Here is a 17599-nt window from a genome sequence, read left to right on the forward strand (position 1 = left end):
TATTACGTTTATATATTGGTTTTGGTATTTGTATGTTTTTCACTGAGTATTTATTGTTATTATTATATTTAGTTGTTTGCCTATCTTTATTTTTTCCAGGTTTTTTATTGTATTGTGTAGGAGTTTCGTCATTTTGTATTAGTTGTGTATTATTGTTATATTTAAGGTTATCTTTATTTCCTATTTTAGTTTCACATGTGGCTTTATTTAATTCCATTTGTGTTATGTAAATTTTTAGTTTAGCATCCTTTATGTATTTAATATATTTTGTTTAAATCCACTAGAAGTTAAAGCTTGGTTATAATAGTTGGCATGATTATTAAAGATTTCTTCATTATAAGATAGGTCAGATATTCTAGCAGATATACTATTTACGATACTTTTAAGTAATGATCTATGATGATTTGAATTAATATTTATATATTTTAGATATTCATTAGGTTTATGAAATGAAGAGTAGATTGAATTATTCAGGTCTAAGGTTACGTCTAAAAAATTTGCTTTAGAATAACTTTCTTCAAATGTGATAGATAAACCAAAATTTTTATAAAATTTTTGTAATTCCTCTCTTATTTTTCCTATTTTTCTTTTGGATCTACTGCTATAGAGTAGTAGTGCGTCGTCTCTGTACAATGCTCCCTTCAAATATGGGAAGTAGTGTTTAGTCTCATATAATAAATATAATCCTACTAGATCTGTGATTTGTGCCGAATCGGACGATCCCATTGTAATATCAAATAAATTAAATATATCTCTGAAGAGTTGTCTATAAATGATTATCAATATAGGATTCCATTATTAGGACAGCGCTTTTGTGAAACGATCGTAAGATAATTTAAAACCTAATTCAAAAATCTTAAACTGATATATTTATTATTTTATATTATATATTTATACTTATACATATTTACATATATTTTTACATATAGTTTTAATACTACAATTACTCTACACATGTATATATCTTTCTGATGAATTTTCTAATATTGATTTCCTGATATTAATAATAATATATTATAAAATATATATACAATCGCTCGTGTTAAATACATAAATACTTTAATAGTATTAATACTTTGATACAATAGAGCACTCAATATAAATTCAGTATATAATATTCTCATTGAATACATTTAAATACAGATTTACATATATATATATATATATATATATATATATAAGAGAGAGAGAGAGAGAGAGAGAGAGAGAGAGAGAGAGAGAGAGAGAGTTCACAGTGCACATCAGGGCAACAGAGGCAACCTTAGAATCTCCGAAACCATATTAATACATCAACGGAAGCCGACTATCAACAACAGAAGAGAGTTATATGAAGCTAGCTGGTTGCTATAACAACGAATTTCTGCACATGCCTACTCCTCATATACTCGCACACATGTACATCTGCAATGTTCGCTAATTCCTTTCTAATTCTTTTCTACTCAAGGCCTGAAATTTTGGGAGAGGGGGCCAGTGGATTAGATCGACCGCAGTGCGAAACTAGTACTTAATTTATCGATCCCGGAGGATGAAAAGCAAAGTCGACCTCGTCGGAATTTGAACACAGAACGCAAAAAACAGATGAAATGCCGCTAAGCATTTCGCCCGGCGAGCTAACGTTTCTGCCATCTCGCCGACTTCATAATCCTGAAATATTAGTTTCTAATCCAGACACAAGGCCCGAAACTTTAGGGGAAAGGGCCAGTCGATTAGATCGACCTCAGTACGCAACTAGTTCTTAATTTATTGACCCTGAGAGGATGAAAGGCAACTTACTCATTAATTTTATATTATATCATATTATATATATATATATGTATGCATATATATATATATATATATATATATATATATATATATATATATATATATATATGTGTATATATATATGTATATGTACATACATACATATGTGTATATAAATATACATATGTGTGTATATATATATATATATATATATATATATATATATATATATATATATATATATATATACACATATGTGTATATATTTATATATACATACATATGTGTATATATATATATATGCGTGTGTATATATATATATATATATATATATATATATATATACATACATACAATCTCTATTGTAAAGATAATTCATGAACACCCTGTATGTGTGTGCGCGTACGCGCGTGTGCATAGACATGAATATAAAGCGTGTGTGCCTAATTTTTGTGAATGCACTTATATTTAATCTTATTATTCCTTTTCTTCCCATTCCTTCCAACAATATATAACACATGTGATTTATAGGATTCATGAGCTCAAGTCATTATTACGACCGTACATTCAGTACACACTATGCATGCATGTATTCATACGCAAGACTATGTAATAAGTTCTTCATTAAATTCCACACCATAAATTTTTTAAAAAATGAATTGATTAAAAAAATGGAAGACAAAACAGAGCAAAATGAAAAAATAAAACAAAACAAAACAAGAATGAGAAGGCCTTTGTTTGTCTGAAACGTTTGTAATCTCATCAATGGAAGGTCGGGCGAAGCTTTTATGAATGATTACCGACTCAGAACATATTTTGTACTTTTGCATTTTGTTTTGTTATTTTAGCTCTTCAATGAATGTGATTCATTGAGTATATGGCAAGTAGAAGTGAGCGCTATTTTAAATACAATGGTATGGTTGTTTCCGTTGTCGTTGTTGCTATTATTATTATTATTATTATTATTATTATTATTATTATTATTATTATTATTATTATTATTATTATTATTATTATTATTATTATTATTATTATTATTATTATTATTATTATTATTATTATTATTATTATTATTATTATTATTATTATTATTATTAAGGCGATGAGTTGGCAGAATCGGTAGCACGCCGGGCGAAATGCTTAGTGGTATTTCGTCCGTCTTCACGAGCTGAGTTCAAATTCCACCGAGGTCGACTTGACTTTCATCTTTTCGGGATCGATGAAATAACCACCAGTTACGCACTGGGGTTGATATAATAGACTAGCCCCCTTCCCCGAAAATTTTCAAGACCTTGTACCTAGAATAGAAATAATAATTATTGATAATTCATACTTAGTGGGTGAGTTTGCAGAATTGTTAGGATGCCGGACAAAATACTTATCAGTATTTCTCCCAGCTTTACGTTCTGATTCTAGATTCCACTGAGGTCGACTTTGCCTTTCATTCTTTCAGGGTCGAAGAAATAAAGTACCAGATGATGACTGGGGTCGATGTAATCGACTCGCCTCCTCCCCGCCAAAATTTCAGGCCTTGTACTTTTTGGTAGAAAGAATTATTATTATTGTTGGCGGGATCGTTAGAGCGTCTGAAAAGAAAAACGTTGTTGTATTTGTTCCCATATATAAATTGGTTTCGTATTTCATTTTTTTTTTTTTTTTTGGTGGGGGGTCTAAGTTTATTACATTGAACCCAGTACTCAACAAGTATCTGTTTTATCTACTCCGAAAGGATGAAGGGCAAAGTTGACCTCGGTGGAATTTGAACTCAAAACGTAAAGAGGGACGAATTTCCGCAAAGCATTTTGCCCGGCTTGCTAACGATTCTTATTTCTTTATTGCCCACAACGGGCTAAACATAGAGGGGACAAACAAGGATAGACAAAAGGATTAAGTCGATTACATAGGCCCAGTGTGTAACTGGTACTTAATTTATCGTCCCCGAAAGGATGAAAGGCAAAGTCGACCTCGGCGGAATTTGAATTCAGAATGTAACAGCAGACGAAATACCGCTAAGCATTTCGCCCGGCTTGCTAATGATTCTGCCCGGCTTGCTAATGATTCTGCCAGCTCGCCGCCTTCACATATAAATTATATAAATTAGTGCAAAAATTTCACTAAGTAGACTGATTAGACTGCAACAACAGAAATAGTATCAATAACAATTTCCCAACAACTTCTTGACCACATAGTTTTGATTTATACCGCATTTTAGTTACAACTTTCCAAGAAGGGGCCAATCACTGGTTCACTGCATTTAGGGTGGCAAGTGTATAGCTCGGGCAGAAGAAATATCACAAGTATTTTGGTATGAATCACAAGTTTACCGATTTTGCCACTGATGCTTACATCTTCCATCCACATATGATTCTGAAAGGCATACACATACACACTGTGCACTGGGAACGATTTTAAACGTCACATTCAAATCTTTTTGTTCCGTATACTCGTGAATTTAGCTTTTTCAGAAATAATACAAAAGGGGACAAAATGTTACCTATACCAACCCTTTTTTTCCTTCAGTCTACTAAAATATGAAGCAATCTGTAATAACATGTTTAGAAATAATAACATGTGTAATTCATGTAATAACATGTGTTTAGAAAATACCTTATTTCCCAAAAATTGCTGAGCTGAAAGCTGACTGTGGACAAAGCGCGGAATGAAAGAAATAGTTATTGATGCAGAAGCAAAGAGGAGACAGAAATATAAAGTTATAGAAAGCACAAGTGAGCGGGAAGAGAAACCAGTTAAGTTACCAGCCATGATGTGAACGCATCTATTGAAGATGTTAGCCTCAAATATCTGGGTTAGACTTGAAACCAAATACCTGATTTAATAAACAACAATGGTAATTAGATTAGAATTGGAAAAACAGCAGCAGCAAGAACTACATAAACAATAACAGTAACAACAATAACAGCAGTAATAATGACTCCATAAACAATAACAATAATAACTCCACAAACAACAACAATAACAAAATTACAGGAATAAGTACAATCTGGATATATATTATGCTGAGATAAACGTACAAAATGGCGTGTTTTTTTGCGTACATCGCATTAACCATTTAATATATTTCAAGGTTAAATGATATCTTATATTGTGACACGTTCAGATTTTACATTACGTATCAGCCAAAACTGGGGCAGTTTTATCCATTTTATTTTTAGATAATTTTATTCTAAGATTTCTTTGACGATTCAAAAGTTGACCTTGATGGAATCTGTGTTATCGCTCTTACAGAAGTTACAATCGGCAATGAAATGAGAGAGAAAGTAAGTAAAAAGCTTGACAAATTGCCTTTATTTATTTAGTCACATTACGTTCTGAGTTCAAATCATGTTGAGCTCAGTTAGGGTTTTTAGCCTTCACAGATCGATAACAGTGTACCAATCGAGTCATCGTGGTTGATTTTTTAGCGATCCTCATAAGAATAAATTGTAATTGATTAAGTCTTCTTATTTGAAGGCTGATGTATGATTAACTGAAAAGAAATTCGTATATTATTTTCATGATTTAAGAATTTACGTCTCATTTTATCAATGCAACGCTGTCTATGGTCAAGATATTTATCGCTCGATGGCCCAGTCACCAGACATTAATAAGGTACCTCAAAGTACCATAAATGAACACTGCAACCAAATGCTGCATTGTAAATGTTTCGAGAGATTTTAGTGAAATGCTAAAAATAACCGCATCAAATAATATATGTAAATAAGTATATGTAAATATGTACCATGTTTAACCAGTCCCAACGGAACAACCGGTGCCCCTACTATTTTATTGCTCTCTGATCGTTCATAATACAATGGCTCTATTTATGAACTTTTGTTCAACTTCTGGAATGCAGTTTCCACTCAGTTTTCTCGATTTTAATTTCTTAACTACAATAGACATGCATCTCATTCAAGAAATAAATAGAAGGATGAGAGGGAATTAATAATGGTCTGTTATGATTATGATAATTAGTGGATATAAGCAGTTGAAAAGTAGAAAAAATTAGTTTGCCGTGAGGAAGAGGTCATATCTAACATTTCGAGTGTTTATGAGTGTATGCATATAATGCAAATGCATGTGCAAGTATGTGTGCGTATATGTGTATATGTGTCTACGCTAATTTCCCTACTCAACCCATTGTTTCGTCGCTAACAGTCTACTATCGTCAGAATAATGTCACATATAGAGTATGTGTTGCCATCTGCCAGTATATTTCACAAATTATTTTTTGCTCATTTTCCCCATTTGCATTACTTTTCATGGTACAGATTGTATCATGTTTTTACTTCATTTTTTAATCGAAGTTGTTACTATTTTCGTCATAATTTATGTTTTAAAAAATAATATTGCAATAGATACATACAAACATACATACATGTGTGTGTGTGTGTGTGTGTGTGTGTGTGTGTGTGTGTGTGTGTGTGTGTGTGTGTATTTGTGATTCGACTTTTCATCATCTTTCTGCCAGATGTCTAAAAGAAATTTGTCTTGTAATCTGCGAGGAAATAGGAGGAAATATATCAATGTGTATGCAAGGGCATATGCACATATACACTTGCATACACATTGATATATATATCATTTTTCTTTTTCGTTTCTCCCACCATTAGTATTGTTGATATCATTATTTTTCCCGTTTACAACTCGGTTTGTAAATTACCAGATTTCTCTTATTTGTAAATTACCAGATTTCCCTTATTTGTAAATTACCAGATTTCCCTTATTTGTAAATTACCAGATTTCCCTAATTTGTAAATTACCAGATTTCCCCCATCTGTGTTCTCTTATTGTATCTTATTTTATTTTCATTTTATTTTATTTTTATCTCATTCTACTTCATGTTATTAAACTTTTTTGATGTCCCTCAAAAGATTCTTCACTGAAGAGAATGGCAAAGTACAAATTAAATTTTAAATTTTATTTTCATTTTTATTCTTAATTTTGATATTTTAATTGTTTATTTTCAATTATACACTTAATCACTATGATGTAAATTTTTTCTTAAATTTTTTGCATCGTTTATCGAAATGTACGTATGCATTGAATCCAGTTTTATAACAAATCTATTTCTATTTCAACATCTTCTCTCCATTTTTTATACTTGTTTCTCCTTAAATATATATATATATATATATATATATATATATATATCTATATATATATATATATATATATATATATATATATATATATATATATATATATATATATATGTATATATATTTATATATATATATATATATATATATATATATATATATATATATATATATATATATATATATATATATTTATCTCTCTCTCTCTCTCTCTATCAAAATATCTATATATATCTATATATCTATATCTATATATCCATATATCTATATATATCTATCTATATATATATATCTATATATCTCTCTCTCTATATATATATCTTTATAATTTACATAAACGATATGTATATATATATATATATATATATATATATATATATATATATATATATATATATATATATATATATATATATATGATAACATAAATAATATATAATTATATGCATATATCCATACATATATGTACATATCGACATCTAAATGTATACATACAAGCATATATGGGTACAGGACATCACAAAAGACGTTAAACACAATGGGAAACGAAAGCATAAAGACGAAGACAGAAAACGAACTTTTTTTGAACAACGAAAAACACTAACAGAGAAACGAGACATGCAACATAAAGAATATTACCCTTCTTCAGTTGTCCCTGCTCCATCTACTCCACGTTTCGAAGGCAAGGACAATACGCGACTTCGTTGGAGCAGTCCTTCCCGCAAGCAAATTAATAAAAATTTGGAAACTCTTGTGGAGGGTGAAAGTGCAAACAAGAACAGGAGAGTGAGAACGGTCAGGCGGTAGTAGATGACGGTAGTAGATGACGGACGCGATGTACGTGTAGATGACGGTAGTAGATGACGGTAGTAGATGACGGACGCGATGTACGTGTTCGCCACCTCCGCCCGACCTTTCAGGGAAAGCTTCCTCTCGGCCCATTGCCGGGCTAGAGTGGCCACCCTTCTCGTTATCTCGTCCCAGTTCTTCTCCGTTTGGAGGTCTGGACCAAACCAGACCCCGAGCATCTCAACCGGACCGTCAGTCCAACGTCCCACGACGGAGGCGCTACTTGACGGCATGGGGTTGCTTCTCCAGGTGCCGAGCCGCAAGCCCACTGACTTATCCCGGTTGATTTTCGCTCCCGTTACCGCTTCGTATTCTCTCAGTGTCTCGCCGACAAGCTCGATGTGCTTTTGGCTAGACACTATGACGGTGACGTCGTCCGCGTATGACGACACGCTCGTCCCGCATCCCAACTCTCGCGGGATGCCCCTCAGCGTCGCCAGCTTCCGCAGTAGTGGCTCGAGAGTCAACACGTACAGAAGCGACGAGAGGGGGCATCCCTGACGGACCGAACGTGCAATGTCGAAGGGTCTTGATAGATGCCCATTGACGCGAACTACCGAACGGATGCCTCTGTACAAGGCAGCAATCCAGCCGCGGAAAATGGGACCGAAGCCGGCTGCTATGAGGACAGCCTCCAAGTATTGATGGTCTACCCTATCGAAAGCTTTCGATTGATCTAAATTGATCAGGGCCCCACCCATGCCAGGTTCCTTAACTACCCTCTCTATGATGTAGCGCATCAGATGGAGGTTGTCATGGATGCTCCTGCCCGGCACCGCGCACGTTTGCGCCTTGCCGATCAGTTTCTCGATGACAAGCGCCAACCGCTTGGCTAACACCTTGGCCAAAATTTTCAAGTCTGCATTGAGCAGAGTGATGGGCCTAAAGTTATCTATGACGTCCCCCTTGTTTGGATCTTTCTTCAGCAGCGTTACGGCTCCTCGACTCACAAAACCGGGAATGCTCCCGTTTTGCTGCCAGTTGCAGTACACGGCCGCCAAGACGTCTCCAAACAAGTCTGGCTTACAGTTGTAAAGCTCGTACGGCAGACCATCCAAACCCGGAGATTTGTCCCTCGAGCATCCCGCCATCGCGTCCCTCACTTCCGCCGCCGTGATGGCACCTTCGCAGCACTCCGCCTCTCTTGCCGAGAGTCGTGGCAGGCTGTGCAGGTAGGCACTGAAGTCCACCCTGCGTTCTCGCTCGCCATTCGTCCCAAACAGTCGAGCAAAGTGCCGCTGAAAGGCCTCACACATTTTGCTTGGCTCGAGCAGTTCGCGCCCCTGTTCGTCCACCAGAGACCGAATGGTGGCTTTGTTGCCCTGTTGCGCCTCCGCCACCCGGGCCTCTCGTGCGGCTCCAACACCTTCGTTTCTTAGAGCACGCATCCTAGCCCTGACAACGCACCCTTCGTGTTTGGCGTTGAAGTGTTGGTCAAGGGACAACCTCGCCGCCAAAACGTCGGATGCGATGCCACTTCTAATTGCCTCTTCTAGCTTCCCATAGATAGATAGATAGATAGATAGATAGATAGATAGATAGGTAGATAGATAGATAGATAGATAGATAGATAGATAGATAGATAGATAGATAGATAGATATAGGAGCTATATATATTTATATATCTTTTATACACATTAATAGATGTACATATACTCAGATCTATAAGGTGGAGATACACAAGTAAACACAATTATTTATGTACGCAAAAGCATATGCAAATATGTGCAGAAACCAATATATTTGTTAGTCTCTTGCTATTAGAGTGTGACTGTGACCATATTTTTGGCGAAGCTCGACAATTGATTTCTCACTTAGTTACGAGATCATACATCTATGTGGAATGGAAGGAAAATAATGTTACGTTAATGTTTTTGTGAAGAGCACTAATGACGTAAATGCATGGAAATGGATCAATTCTCTCTCATAGTCTCTTGAGCTTACTTCTTGAGCTTTAGCTCTTGTTCTAAGGTATTCCACAACTCAAGTGTTGTATTTTTGTTTTAGTGTTGGTTACTTGAACACACAATGAAATAGTTGTAATCAATTGAATTAATTGATTACAACTATTTCATTGTGTGTTCAAGTAACCAACACTAAAACAAAAATACAACACTTGAGTTGTGGAATACCTTAGAACAAGAGCTAAAGCTCAAGAAGTAAGCTCAAGAGACTATGAGAGAGAATTGATCCATTTCCATGCATTTACGTCATTAGTGCTCTTCACAAAAACATTAACGTAACATTATTTTCCTTCCATTCCACATAGATGTATGATCTCGTAACTAAGTGAGAAATCAATTGTCGAGCTTCGCCAAAAATATGGTCACAGTCACACTCTAATAGCAAGAGACTAACAAATATATTGGTTTCTGCACATATTTGCATATGCTTTTGCGTACATAAATAATTGTGTTTACTTGTGTATCTCCACCTTATAGATCTGAGTATATGTACATCTATTAATGTGTATAAAAGATATATAAATATATATAGCTCCTATATCTATCTATCTATCTATCTATCTATCTATCTATCTATCTATCTATCTATCTATCTATCTATCTACCTATCTATCTATCTATCTATCTATCTATCTATCTATCTATCTATCTATCTATGGGAAGCTAGAAGAGGCAATTAGAAGTGGCATCGCATCCGACGTTTTGGCGGCGAGGTTGTCCCTTGACCAACACTTCAACGCCAAACACGAAGGGTGCGTTGTCAGGGCTAGGATGCGTGCTCTAAGAAACGAAGGTGTTGGAGCCGCACGAGAGGCCCGGGTGGCGGAGGCGCAACAGGGCAACAAAGCCACCATTTGGTCTCTGGTGGACGAACAGGGGCGCGAACTGCTCGAGCCAAGCAAAATGTGTGAGGCCTTTCAGCGGCACTTTGCTCGACTGTTTGGGACGAATGGCGAGCGAGAACGCAGGGTGGACTTCAGTGCCTACCTGCACAGCCTGCCACGACTCTCGGCAAGAGAGGCGGAGTGCTGCGAAGGTGCCATCACGGCGGCGGAAGTGAGGGACGCGATGGCGGGATGCTCGAGGGACAAATCTCCGGGTTTGGATGGTCTGCCGTACGAGCTTTACAACTGTAAGCCAGACTTGTTTGGAGACGTCTTGGCGGCCGTGTACTGCAACTGGCAGCAAAACGGGAGCATTCCCGGTTTTGTGAGTCGAGGAGCCGTAACGCTGCTGAAGAAAGATCCAAACAAGGGGGACGTCATAGATAACTTTAGGCCCATCACTCTGCTCAATGCAGACTTGAAAATTTTGGCCAAGGTGTTAGCCAAGCGGTTGGCGCTTGTCATCGAGAAACTGATCGGCAAGGCGCAAACGTGCGCGGTGCCGGGCAGGAGCATCCATGACAACCTCCATCTGATGCGCTACATCATAGAGAGGGTAGTTAAGGAACCTGGCATGGGTGGGGCCCTGATCAATTTAGATCAATCGAAAGCTTTCGATAGGGTAGACCATCAATACTTGGAGGCTGTCCTCATAGCAGCCGGCTTCGGTCCCATTTTCCGCGGCTGGATTGCTGCCTTGTACAGAGGCATCCGTTCGGTAGTTCGCGTCAATGGGCATCTATCAAGACCCTTCGACATTGCACGTTCGGTCCGTCAGGGATGCCCCCTCTCGTCGCTTCTGTACGTGTTGACTCTCGAGCCACTACTGCGGAAGCTGGCGACGCTGAGGGGCATCCCGCGAGAGTTGGGATGCGGGACGAGCGTGTCGTCATACGCGGACGACGTCACCGTCATAGTGTCTAGCCAAAAGCACATCGAGCTTGTCGGCGAGACACTGAGAGAATACGAAGCGGTAACGGGAGCGAAAATCAACCGGGATAAGTCAGTGGGCTTGCGGCTCGGCACCTGGAGAAGCAACCCCATGCCGTCAAGTAGCGCCTCCGTCGTGGGACGTTGGACTGACGGTCCGGTTGAGATGCTCGGGGTCTGGTTTGGTCCAGACCTCCAAACGGAGAAGAACTGGGACGAGATAACGAGAAGGGTGGCCACTCTAGCCCGGCAATGGGCCGAGAGGAAGCTTTCCCTGAAAGGTCGGGCGGAGGTGGCGAACACGTACATCGCGTCCGTCATCTACTACCGCCTGACCGTCGTTCCTTGTCCCGTCCCTACCATCACCAAACTGGAGCGCATCCTCTTCCGCTTCTTGTGGAAAGGAAGCGTTCCGATGGTTAGGCGATCCGTTTGCTGCCAACACCCGTTAAAAGGAGGACTGGGCATGCCGTGGTTGATGATGCGCAGACACGCGCTGAGACTGCGACATCTCCGGCTCTACGTAGACAGCGGTGAACAGGTGTGGTCGCCGTTTGTGCGGCGCGCTTTCCCGCAGCTCGTCTCCATGACCGAACTGCAGTCATGGATCAAGAAGAGGCCGAGGAAGGGCGAATGGCACCGCGAGTGTCGCGCTGCTCTTCGGCAACTCCAACAACCCGGGTCAACCTTGAGCGACTGCATCACAACTAACGCATTCTATAGTGGATTAGTGGAGGGAAGGTACGACGACGATCTCGGGGCGAACCTGGGCGTCGACGAGGAATACCTGACCCGCCTGTTTAAGACGACCTTCGGGCCGGGACCTATGGACAACTTCCAGAGATCCCTGTCCTGGCAGTGCTATCGAGAAGCACTACCCGTTCGGGATAAGCTCTACAGGCATGGCTCGAGAAACACGGGGCCGACCTGTCCGAGATGCCGGCAGAGCGACGAAACCGTTCTGCACGCACTCGTACAGTGTCCCACCATTTCCGAGCTGTGGGCTTACGTCGAACAACTGCTATCGCGTGTGGGACGAGTCGGTCTATCAGCCGAGTCTATCGTGAATATTGTCGCGCCTCCTTCCTTTAAACGGGAAGGAAGAGCTATTTTCATCGTACTTGTGGCTATGGCGAAAGAATGTGTATGGTGGACGCGTCTGAAAGGTCTAGAGACAAAGACTTTCCTCTCTGGGCAATCTCTCATCAACTTCTTCAAGTATCACCTGAAGAGGAAGTTGAGAGTAGAAAGGGAAGTCTTGTCTAGTGAATGCTTCAAAAAAAGATGGGTGAATGTAGCAAGGATGGCACGTGTGAACGACGGAGCCATCTTGAGCATAACCCTATGAACAAGAAAAACAAATAAAACAAAAAGGCAAAAGAGAGTCACTTACTGTTATAGTTTCTTCAATGAGAATATTGACCAAGGTTACCGTGGTCTTTTCCGTAGGCTTTTCCTTCCACGGCTAAACCTAAACTGTCCTCCCCTCTTTTTACACGAGAACATTACTGTGTGATACACGATCCCTATTGATCGGCCTTTCCTTTTCTTTTTTTTTCGATCCCTTTTGATCGAACTGCCCCTTTTCCCCTTCCTACGATCCCTTTTGATCGACACCACCAATGTTTTTTTTTTTTTTTTTTTTTTTTTTTTTTCCTTCCTTCCCCCTCCCAAAAAGAAAAGCTCTACATTGTATTTGTCCCATCTTCGTTGAGCCCTGTGTGGCTAATAAAAGAAATGTATCTATCTATCTATCTATCTATCTATCTATCTATCTATCTATCTATCTATCTGTCTGTCTGTCTGTCTGTCTGTCTGTCTGTTTGAGTGTGTATGTGTGTGAGTTTACAATGCAGCTGCTTTTTGTGTATGTGTGCACGTGTATTTCTTGATAATCATGCATTTGTACATGCATGTGTCTGAGTATATATGTATATGTTTCTATTTCTAAATGTTTTTCGAATACGTATTGCTACAGATATTTTCACAAAGTGTTTATCGCTGTACGCTTGTGAAATACTCTCTCTCTCTCTCTTTCTCTCTCTCTCACACACACGCACACGCACACACATTCATGCTAATATGTGTATGAGTGTACGTATGTGGATTACATTTATATAGGAATGTTGATGCAAACAGGTAAAATAGAACTCAAAATATGAGTATAAGTATATTTTTTATTAATGTTTAGCAGAAGTAACAGTGACTCATAGTCAAACTCTCGGACCTTCAGCCACTCTGTTACTTTTGCTAAATATTAATATGTATATATAAATTTTTCCGTCCGTATTTGTCACAATGATTATGTAATCAACATAAATGGCATAGATTGTGTAGCTATGTTTAGGAACGACTTTGTTTTCAACGTTAGCCATGGAAAATGGCGCAAATGTAGAGCCAGATGGGAAACCCACAATCACCTTGTCTTTCTAGGTATTACATTGTGAGTGAGAGAAAACGGAACCCCGCTTGTGCAGGTCAACAGAAACCTTTTAGTTATATTTCTTGGTAAAGTAGTTTTATTATACGAAAAATGTATTCGTTATTCAAGAATATATTTATAACTTCCGTTACTGAGATGTACTTCCATAGCAAGTGATCAGATCTGAGATCGTGTGCTAGAACGAAAACAATTGCAGCGTGGAAGGTGTTTATAAGCCATTTAAGAAACACACAAAAACCGTTAGATTCACTTCAACATTTAAATTTAATTTGTGTGTGTGTGTATACTCTTTTCCTCTTTTACTTGTTTCAGTCATTTGACTGCGGCCATGCTGGAGCACCGCCTTTAGTCGAGCAGATCGACCCTAGGACTTATTCTTTGTAAGCCTAGTACTTTATTCTATCGGTCCCTTTTGCCGAACCCCTAAGTTACGGGGATGTAAACACACCAGCATCGGTTGTCAAGCAATGTTGGGGGAACAAACAATTATTTGGCCATTAAAGCCTTACAAAGAGGGGACGAACAAAGACAGACCAACATAAAGGTAAGCAAGCTACTTACCACACAGCCACTCCTGCGCCTATACAGCCACTCCTGCGCCTATACAGCCACTCCTGCGCCTATACAGCCACTCCTGCGCCTATACAGCCACTCCTGCGCCTATACAGCCACTCCTGCGCCTATACAGCCACTCCTGCGCCTATACAGCCACTCCTGCGCCTATACAGCCACTCCTATATATATATATAAATGTTTTTGTATATACAAATATGTGTGTACATATATGTGTGCGTGTGCGTGTGCGTGCGCGCGTGATAAATCATTTCATTGGTTCATTTCCTCGAAGTGGACAAAACTATAAATAATAGCATGTAATATATTAAGTTAAAAAACACCTTTGAATCAAAAAGGCCGAACGCACGCACGATACATACGCACACACACATACACACAACATACACACAACATACACACAACATACACACGATTGTCCTAAAGCAGATTGGGGGATTATTTTGATTTCTAATCTATTGTAAACAGTTCATTGTGTTTATATATCATTGTCTAGCCTCATGTCCTTAATTGACCAGATCCATGATTAAAGACACTCCGTCCGTGACTATCCCAATACGACGCTAGGCTGTGTCTTGAAGGTGATCTGGCTGCTAGAAACATCAGCCACAAGTCAAGTGACCACCTAAGGTACTTTGGGGAAATTTCACACCGCACCCTTGTTCACGGCAGTAGCTATCTATAATGAGAATGAAACTGTTATCTTTATTCATAGTTTTAACATGTGAGATTAATTAATATTTATTTTTTTTATCTCTTATCTTAATGTATGTGTGTGTATGTGTATTTGTGTGTGTGTGTGTGTGTGTGAGTTCGTTTTTGCATGATAACAAAAAAAAAACGTAGAAAATTATATATTTTCATTGGCACGTTGGCGTCTTCATGCATACAAATCATTCATTCATCTATTTCCCACTCTCCTCTTTCTTACCGACTTTCATTTTTTTTTATTTATTTGTTTTTGTTAGCTTATCTCGACACTTCTTTCATCCTATCTCTGTCTATCTTAACTCGGAAGCTATTTAAACATGGGGAAAAACCCGACACAAACGGAAATAACTAAAATAAAGAAGCGGTATGGATTACACTAAGCACATTTAATGTGTTGTGATACAGAATAACGTATTCATAAAATGTATAGATCGAAATTTGTACTCTAATCGGAGAAAGTAAACAAGCTCTAACGCTGGGATGTTAAACATACGACCCGCAAGGTTTCATTCGGCCCACGAGATGACTTTGACAAGTGTAAAAATTAGGAGTGGCTGTGTGGTAAGTAGCTTGCTTACCAACCACGTGGTTCCGGGTTCAGTTCCACTGCGTGGCACCTTGGACAAGTGTCTTCTACTATAGCCTCGGGCCGAACAAAGCCTTGTGAGTGGATTTGGTAGGCGGTAACTGAAGAAGCCTGCCGTATATATGTATATATATATATATATATATATATATGTATGTATGTGTCTGTGTTTGTCCCACCACCGTCGTTTGACAACCGATGCTGGTGTGTTTACGTCCCCGTAACTTAGCGGTTCGGCAAAAAGAGACCGATAGAATAAGTACTAGGCTTACAAAGAGTAAGTCCTGGGGTTGATTTTCTCGACTTAAGGCGGTGCTCCAGCATGGCCGCAATCAAATGACTGAAACAAGTAAAAGAGTATTTACTTACTTATTATTGTGAATGTTGATTGTTTGAGTGTGACTGATGATAGTGTCAAGGATTCAATTTCTAATAGAAAAACTCCCTTAAATTATCTAAAGATTTTTTTTAGATATTGTGTTGAAATAAACATATCTTTTTGAAATTAATTCAGTGACTAACAAAGTGTTTTCTTTTATTAGATCAACATTTCACTCTGTTTTACCTTACCCAAAATGCCTTTGTCAAAAAGGAGAAAACTGGATACAGAGTGTAGATTATTTCAAGAAAATTGGTCCTTTTCCTATTTATTGATGGAGGTGAATGGGAAACCTGTGTACTTGGTGTTTTCGCTGCAGGTTTCAGTGCTCAAGGAATATAATATTCGGCGTCACTATGAGACTCATCATGCCGACAAATACAATAACTTGCAAGGACGAATGGGAAGAGAGAAAGTAAATAAATTGTTAGCGGATCTGAAGAAACAACAGTCTGCTTTAACCCAAAGCCGAGATATCAGTCAAGTAGCAGTAAAAGCTTGCTACCTTGTTGCTAGGGAAATAGCATTAGCATCAAAGCCATACTGTGAGGGTGACTTCGTGAAAATATGCATAATGAAGGCTTCAGAATCTCTATGCCCTGAGAAGCCAACATTAGCTGATGAGAGACTTTTGCCAACATTAGCCTGACGAGAAACACTGTGGCAGATAGGATTTCAGATCTTGCTGTAGATTTGGACAGGCAACTGAAGTACAAAGTCATGTCATTTATTGCATATTCAGTTGCAATTAATGAGAGCATGGATATTAAGGATGTTGCGCAACTGGACATATTCATTCGTTGTGTAAACGAGACTTTGACCGTCACCGAGGAGTTCTTGGAGTTGGTTCCTATGATGGACACCACAACAGCAAATGACATTTTCATCTCTCTCGTTGGAGAGCTGGAAGGGGTCAGAGTGGACTGGGCCCGTGTTATCAACGTGGCTACAAATGGCGCTCCATCAATGGTTGGAAAAAATCCAGATGCTGTGACGCAGTTCAGTGAGAAAGTACAGACTGTAAATGGCGGACGTGGTTTTTGGATATTTCACTGCATTTTGCACCAGGAGGCATTGTGTTGCAAATCATTCAGAATGGATCACGTCACGGAAGTGGTTGTCCGAACTGTTAATTTCATCCGAACGTATCCTTAGTGTCGGTACCTACGGAGAATCGGCTTCATCGGACCGATGTTCCTTCCTTTTAGTCCATAGTACAGAGGTATGTGTGTGTGTGTGTGTATATATATATATATATATATATATATATATATATATATATATATATATATATATATATATATATATATATATATATATATATATATATATATATATATATATATATATATATATATATATATATATATATATATATATATATATTTATATATATATATATATGTATATATATATATATATATGTATATATATATAT

At 38.3% G+C, this 17599-nt stretch overlaps 1 protein-coding gene across 1 annotated transcript; it reads left to right on the forward strand.

The window, feature by feature from the left end:
- The first annotated feature begins 16881 nt into the window (after positions 1–16881).
- LOC149136480 (general transcription factor II-I repeat domain-containing protein 2-like) lies at positions 16882–17316 on the forward strand. The gene has a single exon (XM_089348344.1). The coding sequence runs from the start codon at positions 16882–16884 to the stop codon at positions 17314–17316; it is 435 nt and encodes a 144-aa protein (XP_089204470.1).
- Positions 17317–17599: the final 283 nt, after the last annotated feature.

Source organism: Octopus bimaculoides, chromosome 3 (genome assembly GCF_046866305.1).
Source record: "Octopus bimaculoides isolate indiv1 chromosome 3, ASM4686630v1, whole genome shotgun sequence".
Classification (NCBI taxonomy): Eukaryota; Metazoa; Mollusca; class Cephalopoda; order Octopoda; family Octopodidae; genus Octopus; species Octopus bimaculoides.

Excerpts from the sequence above, each read along its gene's own strand:
- LOC149136480 (XM_089348344.1), top strand. The coding sequence starts at position 16,882 with ATGTCATTTATTGCATATTCAGTTGCAATTAATGAGAGCATGGATATT.